The 16,036-nt window shown below is 37.3% G+C and overlaps 1 protein-coding gene across 11 annotated transcripts in view; it reads left to right on the top strand.

The window, feature by feature from the left end:
• Positions 1-16,036, top strand: part of RYR2 (ryanodine receptor 2) — a 756,924-nt gene that overhangs the window by 557,402 nt on the left and 183,486 nt on the right. For all 11 annotated transcript variants that reach the window (XM_043596215.1, XM_043596214.1, XM_043596207.1 and 8 more), the window contains 7 exons: positions 293-413; positions 5,301-5,470; positions 7,110-7,330; positions 8,634-8,724; positions 11,175-11,315; positions 13,164-13,327; positions 15,520-15,598. In XM_043596215.1, the coding sequence (XP_043452150.1) occupies positions 293-413; positions 5,301-5,470; positions 7,110-7,330; positions 8,634-8,724; positions 11,175-11,315; positions 13,164-13,327; positions 15,520-15,598 (987 nt within the window). The remainder of the gene's footprint in view (positions 1-292; positions 414-5,300; positions 5,471-7,109; positions 7,331-8,633; positions 8,725-11,174; positions 11,316-13,163; positions 13,328-15,519; positions 15,599-16,036) is intronic.

Below are 16,036 nucleotides of genomic sequence, written 5' to 3'. Positions count from 1 at the left end.
ATTTTAGTACCCTGCAGAGGATAAAAACTACTGTTTTGATGGTTAAACCAGTGGGCCTATGCTGTAGTACATGATTTGGCGTATGCTGATGTCAGCACTACTGTGTGGACGAGTAAATATCTGTCTCTAAGCCTAAAATAACAAATTCTGTGAGAGGTCTAAGTTTATACGTATAATTAATTAGCAGAAAATTATTTTAGATGGGGAGACCCATTCTTCAGATTTTCTGGATGGAATTGTAACACTGATTTCATGAAGTTGTTCTAACGTTCCTTTGTTTTCCTTCATGTAGTTGATTCATGCTGGTAAGGGGGAAGCCATCAGAATCCGGTCAATTCTGAGATCCCTAATTCCACTGGGAGATTTGGTGGGAGTAATCAGCATTGCTTTTCAGATGCCAACGATAGCCAAAGGTAAGGCCAGCTTCTTTGTAATTCAGTGGGGCACTGGAGGACATGATGTTTTAAATGCTACCATCAGCACTCGACATTCCCCCCAACACCTCGCCCCCAGTCCCCACTGCCATGCAGCATAGTTACTGGGTTTACGTTTCTTCAAGAAAAGTAAGAAAACTTGGGGCACCTGATTGGCTTAGTGGGTTCGGCGTCTGACTCTTGATTTCGGCTGAGGTCATGACCTCACGGTTTATGGGATAGAGCCCTGCATCGGGTTCTGCGCTGGCAGCATGGAGCCTGCTTGGGATTCTCTCTCTCCCTCTCTCTCTCTCTCTCTCTCTCTCTCTGCCTCTTGCTGGCTCTCCCTGTCAAAATTAATAAATAAACATTAAAAAAAGTTAAAAAGGGAAAAGCTATAAAGTACATCTTTTTCATTGAATTAAGAAAAAGCTCTATTGCCATATTCTTCTACACAGACATTTACAAACACACGTATATAAATGAAAAAGATGTTACTATTTTGTAAAGTATTTTCCAGCCTCATTGTTTTTAAACGGCTGTTTTCCATGAGATTTTTGTACATGACATTTCAGACAGTTTGTACCTCATCTAATTTCTTTCCACTTTTTTTTTGGTTTTTTTTTTTTGTTTTTTTGGGGGTTTTTCATGGTTTTTTTTGGCCCTCATTCTTCTCTTTCTTGCCTGCAATTCCTTTCTTCACTCTTTTAGATAGTTTTCATTGTCATTTCCTTATAATATTTTTTTTTCCCCAGAAATGACCATAGCTTCTGACTTAGACATTTATAAATTCCCAGTGTGTTGAAAGAAGTGTTCTTACCAAGACAAAGGAGAGAATTAAAAAAGTTTTTTTTACCATTTTGATGAAATGTTTATTGCCGTTGTACAGTATGTCATTTTGGTTTAGCAACTGCTTGTGATTAGTTTTTAATATTAACCCAAAAGCATGGAAAATAAAGGTATAACCTACTCTGTACATAAACCTTTGTCCAACAGCTGTGGCCCCTCCCCTGGGGCCAGATTGGGTTGGGGAACAGGGAGGGCTCAGGCATTGCTGGATGAAGCACAGATGCCTCACAGTTTGGGTGGTTTACACACACACCGATCCCCCGCAGTGCCCCCAAGCCACAGCAGAAATAGCGCATGGTGTTGGCCCGAGGCCAATTCCCTGTTGGTGGTTCACTCTGCCTACCATGGAGAAAAAGATTTAAGAGTTATTGAAGATTTGGAGCTCTCGGGTGGCTCAGTTGTTTAAGCATCCAACTCTTGATTTCATCACAGGTCGTGATCTCACTGTTCGTGAGTTCAAGCCCCACATTGGGCTCTCTGCCGACAGCACAGAGCCTGCTTGGGATTCTCTGTCTTACTGTCTCTCTGCCCCTCCCCTGCTCGTTCTCGTTCTCTCTCTCTCTCTCTCTCTCAAAATAAATAAATAAACATTTTTTTAAAAGTTATTCAAGACCACTAAGGGACAAATTAGATTCCAAATTATACTTAGATTTCCTTTTTCCAGTTTCAATTTTGTTCAGTTTTCAATTTTTTATTGGATATTCTTACATATGTCATTTTTACATAAACTTCTAATTTTAGAAGGAAGTGTAGTCTAGAATGAAGGGACCACTGTGTAACTGAACGTGACTTACCCTCCTAGCCAGCCTTCTGATGAAGAGAAAGTAGTTTCATATGTGCCCAGCTTATAAACCCAGATCTTCCAGCCATAAGAGTTGAATATTCTTTGTGATTTTTGAGAAAGCATGGACTGAATAATTGTCTGGCTTTTCATCTTCTCCACTTGAGGCAACTTCTTTTTTTTTGTATACATACAGACTGTTCTCACCTGCCTTCTTTCCACTTCTCTTTCTAACTCATGTTCATTTACTTAAGTACATTGTCCTTTCTTTTCCCTATATTTTGAGGCATAAAATTGGTGCTGTCAGAAGAAAGATAATAATACCAGTGTTACCCAGATAAGGAAAGAGAGAAGTGCTACATTTTTAGATAAAATCAGTTATCATGAAAAACCAAGAACATAACCCCTAAGAATATCCAGATGTCTCATTCAGAATTCCCCCAAAGTATATATCATTTTGCTCTAGTTATCTGCCATTAGCCTTCAAGATTTTTCAAGGTGGTTTCTTTCCTGTTCTATTTAGTTGTGCTGTAATGATATTTGGTGGTGTTTTCCTTTATAAATATGCACTATATTTTCTACCTTGGGGTTCAAAGGATTTTTTTGTGAACTCTCACAATCACGATGAAAGTTAATTTTTAAAACCCAATCCATTGGTTATTATTAAATTTCTACTTTTTTATTACCACTTTCCTTTCATGGAAAATATATACAGAAAACTGTATGTTTTTATTTTGAGTGGTACGCATTTAAGTCAACTTTAAAAGCTAAACTTTTAGCTGTACTTTTCTGTATGTTTCCGTGACAAGTCAGTTGCCCATTTAAGCATCACCCATTATCAACAATAATTGTTACTGTATGTTATATATTTAGGATGTGAAGTTTGCCTCTAATGATTAGTTCTTCCTCCCTTAGTGATGGCTGAGGCCTTTCTCAGAAATTTTTTATCATACATCTTTTAGAACTACAGCATGGCCCAGAATAATAATGAAAGAGGGAGGGGTTCAGAAAACTTGAGGGACAAACACACAGTCTCAAAAGTTGATATTCATGGTTTGTGAGATCGAGCCCCACATCAGGCTCTGCGCTGACAGCATGGAGCCTGCTTGGGATTCTCTCTCTCTCTCTCTCTCTCTCTCTCTCTCTCTCTCTCTCTGTCTTTCTGCCCCTTCCTGGTGCGCTCTCTCCGCCCCCCCCCCCCTCAAAATAAATAAATAAATTTTAAAAAGTTCATGTTCAGTCCCTGCAGCACTTGGCCCCAGCAGATTTGGACAGACTATCTAAGGCAATAATTGTAATTGTAGGCAGATGAATATTGCAGGGACCACAAAGTAAGGCCAGTATACATGGCCTTCCTTCTTCTAGTTCAAAAGCCAGAAATTTGACAGGAGGCAGTCTGTCAGCTTTATTGTCTCCACTGTGTTTGAGGAGATGGTAAAAGTGAAACAGCAACTGTAGCAACTCGATGAGTCTTGAATCCCAGGTATGTGTAGCTGTAACATTCCTTAACATGAATGTCTACCTGATTGAGTGTTTAAAACACAGATCTTATTTTAGGATCAGCAGGTTGCTTAACACTTCATTAGTCACGACTGTATATTAAAATCTTAGAATCTTAGGGCACCTGGGTGGCTCCATTGGTTAAGCATCTGACTTCAGCTCAGGTCATGATCTCACAGTTCGTGAGTTCGAGCCCCGTGTCGGGCTCTGTGCTGACAGCTCAGAGCCTGGAGCCTGCTTCGGATTCTGTGTCTCCCTCTCTCTCTCTGACCCTCCCCTGCACATGTTCTGTCTGTCTGTCTCTCAAAAATAAATAAACATTAAAAGAATTTTTTAAAAAAATCATAGAATCTTATAAATTTGAATTCTCTATCATGCAGTTTTTAGGAGAATTAAACCGGACTGGAATTTCATATAGATTTTTAATTAAAAAATATAACATACTGATTTAACATTAAGGATTAAATCAGTTTTGGTTGGATTTGAAAGCTGATTTTCTTGGTTTAAATCTAACTTTGCCAGTTACTAGGTGTACAACCCTGGGCAAGTTATTTAACTTCCTTAAAGGTCAGTGGTCATCTGTTAAATGTAGCTAAGAATACCAGCCTCACAGTGTGCTTGTGAAAATTGTTATCGAATGGTGTCTGTAACTTTCCTGGCACAGCGCCTAACACCACAAACAAGCTGTTATTCCCATTATTTTAATGATAGGAAGGAAAGTAGTGGGTATATGGGTATTATTATCATTTAATAAGGAATGGAAGCTATTTGGTATTAGCCTTTAATATAATGTCCCTGAAAACATTGTTACTTGTTTATTGTCACGATTCAGATATGAAATCCATTCATTAATTACGAATGAAAACAAACAAGTTGTGACTTTATTTTTTCAGGATGATTGTGGTCAGGTAACCTCTTCCCTGGATCCTTCTTTTTTCAACATTGTATCAATATTAATGATTCTGTGATAGTCTTTGTAGATTCTCATAGTGTATTATCAGTAGCAGGATGTTATTTGGCATAATTACCACATGGCCAAACAGGAAACAGATCTGTCCTCCAGTTTTTTAAATTGGCACATAATCCCCTAATTCCATATCTCTGTGATTCCCAATGTGTGGATCTATGGAATTCTAATGAGATTCCCTGATCTATACAAGCATCAAATAGTGACTATTAATAGAGAAAATAATCTGATTCTCAAATATGTCTTAAGTGTTGTTAAATGCTATTATGATTCATGAAACGTATTTCATTTGACAGTCCAACTGATTCATAGAGTTGCATCATTTTGTCCAAGCCATAAATATGTAAATGAACCATGATTATCACATAGGGATGCATGAGTGTTATTAGTGTTTAAAAGAGGCTCTCAGGGATGCATGAGTGTTATTAGTGTTTTTGAAAACACTGATTTTTTGAAAACAGTGAAACTTTGCAGTTTAACTTCTTATGGTATTTACTAGTTTTCACAATGTAGATTTGGGATGCCTTTTTGTTTCTTTTGCATTGTCTAGCATAATGCTGTGTATTGAATCAAATACGCAGCTAACAAACGGATATGCCCAAATCACATTTCGAATGACCTTGAATTTACATTGCCCTGTGGTAATTCTTAGGCCAGTTCCTAGCACTTGCCTGTGGGTAAAGGACAAAAAAAACATTCAACTGATAATTTTACTTGAATGTGAGAAGGCTGGAGAGAAGCCATTTGTAATCTGTCCATTAACAACAACATGTTACCTTCTGTCTTTTAGATGGGAATGTGGTGGAGCCTGACATGTCTGCGGGGTTTTGCCCAGATCACAAGGCAGCCATGGTTTTGTTCCTTGACAGGGTCTATGGCATTGAGGTTCAAGATTTCCTCCTCCATCTTCTCGAGGTTGGCTTTCTGCCTGATCTCCGGGCTGCTGCTTCTTTAGATACGGTAATGATTTTAACAATGAACATTCTCAATTCCTGACATTTCCTCCTCTGGCCTGTTCTCCATAGATGTATTCATTCGTTTATGTATTGTCACCAAATGTCTAGTCAGTACCAATTATATTTTTAGGCAGGCAGTGGGTAAACATAAAATAGACTGTATCCTAAGGAATTCATTGAACAGTGGAGAGCACTTACAACCTCAGGATTAAGATAAGAATTCTGATCAGGTACCACGGAAGATAGGAAGTTCATTTAACCCTAATTTGGGAGGTTGGCTGAAACAATCATGCTTCTCGATGAAAGCAGTTACAGTATTAAGAATATTTAATGGACACTGTTGAGTTGTGCCAATAACAGTATCATCCTTATAATACTTATAAAGATACTGTATTATAATATAATATCATCATTATAACATAATGTCATCATTAGAATATAGTATCATCATTGTAATATAATGTCATCTTATCATCATTGCAATACAGTATCATTATAACATAATATCATCATTATAATATCATCATTATAATATAATATCATCATTACAATATAATATCATCATTATAATATAATATCATCATTATAATATTTAAAGCATAGATAAGGCTGTAATATTCCCTGTGCCTCCTGTGGCCCGCACTGAGAATCTGTCATTCCTGGTGTAAATACTCTCCTGTTTGAAGCATTGTAGAGTAAGCTGAAGCTCTAAATGTCATTTCGATAGTTATAATACCTCCTTTTCTCAATTAAGTGGGTCTTTTTGATTCCAGAGAAAACCAGATCTTGAGGTGGTAACAGCTTTTTCATGAAAGTCTTGAGAGGAGACTCCTAAAAATACACTGAATTTTCTTTTTTCTTTGTTGGGGGTGTTCACATGTAATTCTGAACCTAATAGGATAGTCGAGAACACAAGAAGACAATGAACCTTTGACTGTCGATTCCGATAGACGGGAGCAAAACTGTAAACGTTATTAAGTAGAATTATGGAAGAATTTTTGAACATGAGATTTGTTATGGGAATAAGCTTCTTTCTCTTTTTCCTCCCCTAGTAAAGTACTCACATTCTTGGATATCATTAGTGTCTTCAACTCACACTCATCCTACCATTGATATTTTATTATAGAATGTGAGCCTCTTGGGCTTCTTGGGGAGGTAGAGATCACTATTGACATCACTTCATTTTTATCTATTTGTGAGCAATCGAAAGTTGATTGTTACTAGTGGTAAAAAAAAAATCACATGGACCACATTTAAAGGTATAACTGAGGAATACATCTTCACTTTTCATATACTGGAACACCTTGGATTGCAAGTAACTTGTTCTATGAGTGTTCTGCAAGATGAGCAAACATTTCTAATGAGTTTTAACTTGATCAGTGAGCGATGTCTTCTAATACGAGTCGCACATGACGCCAGACGTCACAGGATTCCAACTGAACCAATGGGTCTTGAAATTTGGTTTGATATATGAGTGCTTTGGATTACAAGCATGTTTCCAGAATGAATTATGCTCACAAACCCAGGTTTCACTGTATTTGTCATTTTCTAGATAATGAAATTACATGTCAACATGTTCATCCCTTTGAGAGTTGTCTACTGCCAAACACAAATGACTTTCTACTCTCACGATTTCTTTTTAGGCTGCTTTGAGTGCCACAGACATGGCCCTGGCCCTCAATCGGTACCTCTGCACAGCCGTGTTGCCTTTATTAACAAGATGTGCCCCTCTTTTCGCGGGCACAGAACACCATGCTTCTCTCATTGACTCGTTACTGCACACTGTGTACAGACTTTCGAAGGGCTGCTCACTTACCAAAGCTCAGCGGGATTCCATAGAAGTTTGTTTGCTCTCTATTTGTGGGTAAGTGGGAAGCCAACTCCGAATCCAGTTTCTTCTCCTTTAAGGAAGAGCATTTACTATATGGCCCTTGACAAATAGTTATGAATTTTGGAAACAATTTCTGTATCAAAAAATTAATTCACTTTAGGTAGTCCCCTGTACCCAAGGTCTGAGTCTTATCAGAGCACCCATGCACCTCTTCAAGTTCTGGAGTGTCCCTCCAAGCCTCTCTAGGGTATCTGGCCATTGGATATAATGCTGGATCAATTTTACTATTCTGGATGTTGGTGGGTAGGGTGACTGTGTGAGGAGTCTCTGGCCGCCGTAGTGTAAGATTAATAGATTCTCCCCTTTTGACTATGTGTGATGATTTTAACTCCTCTTCCAGAAGAGAAAAGAAAAAAGAGACTTCATAAATATAGAAAATGATATAGTATAATATTATAGCATTACTTATGTGTGGCAATCATGAAGGCTGACTTTATTTCCTCCAGCCTAGAAAACCACTTCCTGTAAATGGAAGTGTTCAAATGTCTTACTGTGAAAACCAGAGCATACCTTCTCCTTTTGGAGCTCTGACAGCTAACATGACAATTTCTCAAGCCCCCTAGCTGGGGTGATGGCTCCTTTCTGATTTCAAGAGTGGGTGAAAGCACATGGCTCGGCAGTCCACTGATGAAGAAAAGTTTGCACTCACAGTAAAGTGTATGTATGGCTTAGAAGCCAGATGGGACTGAAGGAGGTGAAAAATTAGGAGGTTCTGTCTGTAGCCCCACTGGCCCTCAAATTCTGTAAAAATGAAATCAAAATACCTACCTCATAGAGTTTATCTAAATATTAAACAAGGTGAAACATTCAGGATGACCCCACATAGTAGACGTTCACTGTATGTTGATTTTTGTTCCCTTCCACCTCTGGCAAAATTTGTCTCAGCCTTTTTTTCTCCCTCCTGTTGGGATACTTCTTCTTTTTGCTTCTAATTCAGTCACTGAAGACCATTCCCACCCAGTAGAGTGGAGAAAGAAGTATTTCTGGAGGAAGGGTCTCAGGAAGCATTAGGGTCTGCCACTGTGAATGGTGGGAAAGTGAAGGAGGAGAAAAGAGGGCCATCTCTAAGGAATGCTCTTCAGATCTAGGGAGTAGAGATGAGTTGGGATGTAACCTTTTATATAGTTGTGTAGCCTTTTGTTGATCTTTGGATTGGGGCACCTAATTAACCACCATCTGAAGAGAGGTTCTTGGCATATATAATTTAGTCTAATGAACTATTTACTTAGTTTAGACACATTTCCCTTCATTATTTAAATGAACTTTGTTCCACCAGCCAATTGAGACCTTCTATGATGCAGCACTTGCTCCGAAGATTAGTGTTTGATGTCCCATTATTAAATGAACATGCGAAGATGCCTCTTAAGGTAAGGATAGGAAATGTTTGCAGTTAGTTGATTACTGAGTCCTCTGACTTTGCTTCTCTTACAATATGCACAGCTCTTAGAAACGCCATGTTTGATTTTTGACGAGGAAATTTTCTTCCAATTCTTGAAAAGGGACATATAAATTTGAGAAATGTGTATATCACAATAAAATAAGTAATAAAAGATCATAGAATTTTCAAGATTGATTTCCTTTAGGTGAATGGAAATAGAAATCACTGGGAAAAAAGATGGGCAACAAGGAAACGATGCACTAAGGTATCGTTAAGTCTGGAAAACATGGTGGTAGATATGGCCTAAGATCTTAGCAACCTCAAGGGATAAAGAGCAGGCTTTTGAAACATTTTCTAAGTTGGTAATTTCATGACAGTTTCCAAGTGTAATTTCATAGAGTTCAAAGACAACTTCTGTATGTAGTTAGAGTTTGTCACCAAGTATGGAAAAATCACTGATACTTTCTCTGCCCAGCTTCATTATTCTGTTCATGAATGATCTAGTCTCATAGTGTCTTACTGACCTGGGAATGTTTTTCTGTCATCTAGTATCTCAGTCAAGACTTAGCATTAGAATATTCGATGTGTCCTAGTACATCTAATAGCATGGTCTATGGGTGGAGGTCATAGTCACGTAATGGACTGTTTTATAGGGAACCACTCTGCACTGTCATCTGGTAAGCATCGTTTTTCTTTGTGGCCACCCAGTAAGAGTGGTGGAAAAAGAAGTTTGAGATATTAATACGTCTATTTTTGAACTGCTGTTACTCTGACCATCCCTAGATATTTAGCAAATACAATCTTTCTCCATGAAAAATTGATTTTGGTTTAATAAATTTATATAAATTAATTAATTATGTAAAATAAATTGTATCCTTGCCCCAAATCCCATTTTTACAGTTTTTATCATCTAGAGACCCTTTGCCATGCAAAATTTTCTTGATATAAATGAGCTGGAAGGTACCTGAAAAAAGAGACAGTATTACTTTATGTGATAAACTCTTTTACCTTATAGATATTTCCAAGTTAATCCAAACACATTAGATCTCAATATTTCATCATTTGAGATTTCTAAATTGTATGTGTGTGTATTTTGTAATTGAAGGGGAGACCATAATAGAAGTATCTCTGTAGTAAGAGATGTCATTTTTGTTTGTTTTTTAAGTTTTTTTATTTTTAAAAAATATTTTGTAATGTTTATTTTATTTTATTTTTTTTTTTTGAGAGATAGAGCACAAGCAGGGGAGGGGCAGAGAGAGAGGAAGACACAGAATCCGAAGTAGGCTCCAGGCTCCTAGCTGTCAGCCCAGAGCCCGATGCAGGGCTTGAACTCATAGGCCATGAGATCATGACCTGAACCAAAGTCGGACTCTTAACCGACTGAGCCACCCAGGCACCCCTTAAGTTTTTTTTTAGAAAGAGAGAGCGCATGCAGGAGAGGGGCAGAGGGAGACACAGAGAATCTTAAGGATGCTCCATACCCAGCATTGAGCCCACTACAGGGCTCGATCCCATGACCCTAGGATCATGACCTGAGCCGAAATTAAGAGTTGGCCGCTCATCCAACTGAGCCACCCAGGTGCCCCAACATGTAGTTTGTTTTAATAACAATAATCCTTATCAATCTGTTTCCCTTCTTAGTTACAGAAAAGAGTCCAAAAACTTATTGTTGATTCATAAAGATCATTTCATTAATTCAGCAAGTAGTTATAAATATTTGTTAGTTTATAGATCAAAAATGAACTATCCAAAGAGCTACCAAATAATTTGAAGATTCTATCCTTGTCTTTAAATTCAGTTTAGTCCTAAACAAACAAAATATGCATAGATGAAAATGTAAGAAGCAACACAGATACTCAGAAAGATAATACATTGCATCCATAACCACCAGAGAAATATAGATAAGGAGATTACTCAAATGGAGTAGTTTGGGATGTTCAAGCTTAAAGCAAAGCCTGAAGTGTGGTGATGAAGGATTGGCAAAAGGAAGCAAAAATATTGAGAGGTAGATTTCCCTTAGAATGTACATTTCTGGTGCTGTATCCTAGAGATATTTACTTGTGCCTCTGGGTTACCCTGAGGTCAATCCTGTCACTAAGTGTAGATGTGCACATCCAGGGGATGGTGATTCATGAAACTGTGAGTAAATGATACCATCTAATAGATAGGACTCAAGGATACATTAGTAACCAAACACTCTCATAAAGACTACTGTTCTAGATGGTTTGTTCGTAAGCCTGGGTATTTGGTCCTCATACTGTGATTAGTGTTAGATTTTAAAGAGGCATAGTATAGTATTCTCCAGAAGAATTCATAGGAGATTGAGCAGTTTTGACCTTATTACTTGGCCTTTGGGTCAAGTCACATGGGTGGAAATGGGAAAAATCCAAATGGTACCTTTAAGTCATCACTTTTATAATTAATTGTTTCCTCACATAGTTGCTGACAAATCATTATGAAAGATGCTGGAAATATTACTGCCTGCCTGGAGGGTGGGGGAACTTCGGAGCTGCCTCAGAAGAAGAACTTCATTTATCAAGAAAGTTGTTTTGGGGCATTTTTGACGCCCTGTCTCAAAAGGTGATTCAATATTTTGTGGGCTTTGTGTGACAAAATAATTTAAAAGTTGTAAATATTCCTAGTAGAATATCATCTTTACTTATTAAGACTTGTGTAGGTTTTTTTTTTCGTTTTTCTAACATAAAACATATTTTGAGAACGTAATTGATATCGAGTTTTCATAATTATTATGGTAGCATGGTCCTTGTGACCATAACACCATCAGAATTTAAAATGGCTAAGCATTTTAGGAAATTATGAACATGGTTGAGTTTTGGTGCATTTAAAAAAAATGTTTATTTTTGAGAGAGAGAGAGAGAAAGAGAGCGCGCGCACAAGCACGGGAGGGGCAGAGAGAGAGGGAGACAGAGGGTCCAAAGTGGGCTCTGTACTGAGACCCGAGAGCCTTATGCAGAACTCAGACTCACAGACCGTGAGATCATGACCTGAGCTGAAATCAAGAATTGGCCACTTAACCGACTGAGCCACCCAGGCGCTCCAAGTTTTGGTGCATTTGGACTTACCTGGACTCAAACCCTCCCTAGTCACCCTGATCTTAAAACCTGACAAAATCTTATCACATATAAAAATATGCAGCCTCATAAAATTATAATATTCCAGTGGCCTTCCTGACTTTTCCCACTTTGCTGCTATGGAAATTAAAGTCCCTCCATTCAGTGTTGCTTTCTATATGTGACATTCCCTAACACTTGGCATATTTATAACGGATAGTTCAGATATTTTCAGAAGGCTGGAAGGGGATAGTATTTTGGAGAAAAATCAGAACAGCATGCTTTGTATGCTTCTGCTAAAATTATTAATCGAAATCAGCTTGAATTCCCAGGTGGACATTATTAGACAACCAGAGCAGGATATCCAGAAGTTTGCTACATAATAGAGTCAAGTTCATCTGTGATTACAGTTGGAAGCTACATCTTGATGCTTTCTGTTACCGAATTACAAATGTTGAAGGTATTTTTAGAGGAACTTACAGCATTAATTTAAAATTGAACACTTGAAGTGAGATAATTTTTAAATAATTATTATTTTCTACTTTTTGAAACATCTATAAATACTGGGGTGCCTGGGTGACTCAGTCAGTTGAGCGTCCAACTTCAGCTCAGGTCATGATCTCACAGTTTGCGAGTTCGAGCCCCACATGGAGCTCTCTGCTGTCAGTGTAGAGCCCGTTTCAGATCCTCTGCACCCCCTCTCTCTGCACCTCCCCTGCTCACACTCTCTCTCTCAAAATAATAACAATAATAATAAACTTTAAAAAATTAAAAATTCATAAATACAAATTTAATTAGTTATGTGATTAATATACAAATACCTCTTCCCAGAAATTTTTACTCTGCATATTCCCTATAGAATTTCTTTCTTGGTTTAGAATTTTATTTTTCATACCTTTGTATATGATACAGATCAGTTAAAATTTCTTACTCTCTGGAATGTTCCTTTATTTTTCAAGTATAGCCTTTATAATATGGTATGGCAGTATTCTATAGTTATGCTATTCATCTACTGAATTTATGTTTCAGTTGTAAAGACATGTTATACATTTAGAATATCCGAGTATATTTCATTTCAAATATTGGAGAAAACCTCTTAGAGAAGCAGAGTTTTTATTCTTCTTAAGCAGCAACTCAGTAACTCTGACTTCAGCCTGTCTCATGTTTGATGGGATTTCAGGCTACATATACTTTCCATTTGCTAGAGAAAGAGTCTGCGAGGGAGTTACGTTAGCCTGGGGGTAATTCCGATCTTTTCTGACAGCGCTGTGCCAGCCACAGCGATCATTCTGACAACTTTTGCTCAACAGTAACCCAGGCTTTTGGTGTTTTGTTTTGGTCCTCCATTTCTTCCCAGAAATATGAACAAGAACTTTTCAAACTGGCACTGCCTTGCCTGAGTGCCGTTGCGGGAGCTTTGCCTCCAGACTACATGGAGTCAAATTATGTCAGTATGATGGAAAAACAGTCATCAATGGATTCTGAAGGGAACTTTAACCCACAACCTGTTGATACCTCAAAGTATGGACTCTTTCTATTGCAGCAGATTTTTATTGTAAATGATGTGTGAAGTCTGAAATTGAATAAGGTACTAATGTGAACTTTCTCTAATCCATGCCCCCTTTGAATTGGTATCCTTTTGGTAGGGGTCCCTTTACTTGACAGAATGAACAGTGGTGATAATAATGATCATACACGTGTCAGAAGTAGATAACGATGTACCTTCTAGGCTACGTCACATAACCCGGATTCTGTGTGTGTGACCACATGATAGTATCTACAGTAATGAGAATCAAGAAAGGATATCAGCTATATTTGTAGCTGAAAATTTACCCCAAGTATTTATTAATTGCAGCCAGCCTCTGTAGCGCATCTTTGACTGGGGGTGATCCCGGCAGGGCAGAGCTGTTCTGTCAGCTGCAGAGAGTCACCGCTACATGTCAGCAACGTCTAAGGGGTAGCACCTGGTGTTCAGCATCATAAAGCACAGCATGAGATTCCAGGGAATATCAAATGAGAATATTTGTGGAAAATGTAGCATGCTGTTAGAATGCAACGTGACAGCCTTAACCACAGATCAAATGTTCCGTCACATAAAACTGCTTACCCATACTTAGTTGCGTAAATTGTTTTTACAAATGGGATGTCTCAGTACTTCAGGTGTTTGGAGTCTCAGCATTTTTGTTGTTACTGTCTTTGAGTAGGACCATGGTTTCCCATTTGCGAGGAAAGCTGACTCTTCATGCCACATTATCTTATCGATTCCTTGGTGACTCCGCAAGATTATGGTGTTAGCAAGGCAGTCAGTGGTAGTTCTCATCCACGGCATCCGAATTTGCTTGGGAGTTCAACTTTCAGGCTTCTGGGTGGCCCCCCAGCTGGTTTAGCTTCCATAACAGATCAAAAATTCAACCCAAGTGGTATGCCATTAGTTTGATAATGCCTTAAATTTGCATGTTTGGTATTTGATGACAGTCCCGTGAGAAAAGACTCTACCCCCCAGTATTTGGCTTATGTGATTGATCCTTTGTTTCTCTTCCAATGTAAGTAAACCAAAATATCACATATTCAGTTCCTACATGGGTAAGTTTGTGGTTTGCTAACGTGATATAATCCACGATTTTAAAATAACATCAGAACATGTGGTGGTCTTGGTGTTGATTAATTAGATCTAACTGATTAACAGCTGTCGGGCATGTGTATTCATTTACCTAGGCTTACCCCTTTGGGGCCTTCTTACCAGAGTAGGTTTACTTAGTGATATCAATCATTGCTACATCTTTGTGATCTTTATATATTGTTTCTTAAGTATTTCTGGGTCATATAGTTCAATTCCTGACTGATAACATTGTTGCACAAGAACAGTAAACCATCTCACTATGCTAGGTTTTATTTAGAAGTCAGTTATCAATGGTAGTTGTGTTAATAAGTTATATGCATGAGTGAATGGAATTATATATATATTTGATTTTCCATTCATTGATCTATTTGATATTCCCAAGTCTCATAGTTGGACTTGGTCATCAGTTGCATGCACTTATCATCTGTTGAAGAGATCAAATATTAATTAAATATGAAAGGAATCGAGAATAAATGTTATCAAGATCACAGAGCATGAGTAGCTACTTTTCGCTATAGTCCATATTAATAGTAGAATGTTATATGTAGACCATAAAATTTAAAATCATTAACACATCTCTAGTTGTATGACATTAATTTAAAACTTTAGTACATTGAAAAAGTGTCACCGGTCAGATTTCAGGAGATCTTTTACCTACTTATAGTTGTTGCAGAAGAGACTTAAGTCAAAAAGGGAGAATAACTTAAAAGAATGAATATGGAAGGGAAGTATGTCTTTAAGCTCATTAAATCTAACCATATCTTGATTCAGGTTTAAAAAAATTTTTTTTGTATGATTGATTATCCTCGTCTTGCAATATATTTTAATTATATTATATATAATTTTTAATATATACAACTTCTATGAAGACATAATAAGTTATGAATTAATACAAGATGAGCAGATAAGAACATTACCGGCTTGATTTATATATTATTCCTGCACTAGGGAAAAGCAATACTATGTTAAAATGATTTTTTAACAGTTATGCATCAAGTGGGATTTAAGCAATCATAAGCTGTGAGTAAATTACTGGTATGATTTCCCATAAATCCTGTAAAAATCAAGCTTTTTTTCTTTATTTTTCTCATAGCATTACAATTCCTGAGAAGTTGGAATACTTCATTAACAAATATGCTGAACATTCTCATGACAAATGGTCAATGGACAAGGTAAAAGCCAGAGTATCACATTCTCATTCAGTACTGAATTTACCCAATGAGTGGCCACCACCCAAATATTTCTGACCATGACTATTTTCTATCTTAAAGTGAGAGCTGTATCTAGATTAAGAAAGAATATTTAATTATGATTTGCTAATACATTATTTGGTTCTGCCATTAATACGTGTAATCCAATGAGAATATTTGTTTATCAAAAGCACAGTTTTAGGAATAAAAATTCTATTAGTGAAATAATAAATACAGTTTCTAAACACATATTGTTTGTGAGATAATCATCATCAGGGTCTTTAGGAAGAAAAGGTGACTGTAGGTCAGAAATCTTTTAAAGAAACTTTTGCTTCAAGAGTAATTTTATATTAGAGAAATCTTGAAATTATTAATCGGAAATAGTGATTGTTTATACCTTCCAGTCTTCTGTAATAGGTC

This window comes from Prionailurus bengalensis, chromosome D2 (assembly GCF_016509475.1).
Source record: "Prionailurus bengalensis isolate Pbe53 chromosome D2, Fcat_Pben_1.1_paternal_pri, whole genome shotgun sequence".
Classification (NCBI taxonomy): domain Eukaryota; kingdom Metazoa; phylum Chordata; class Mammalia; order Carnivora; family Felidae; genus Prionailurus; species Prionailurus bengalensis.
This window is presented reverse-complemented; position numbering and strand designations above follow the sequence as displayed.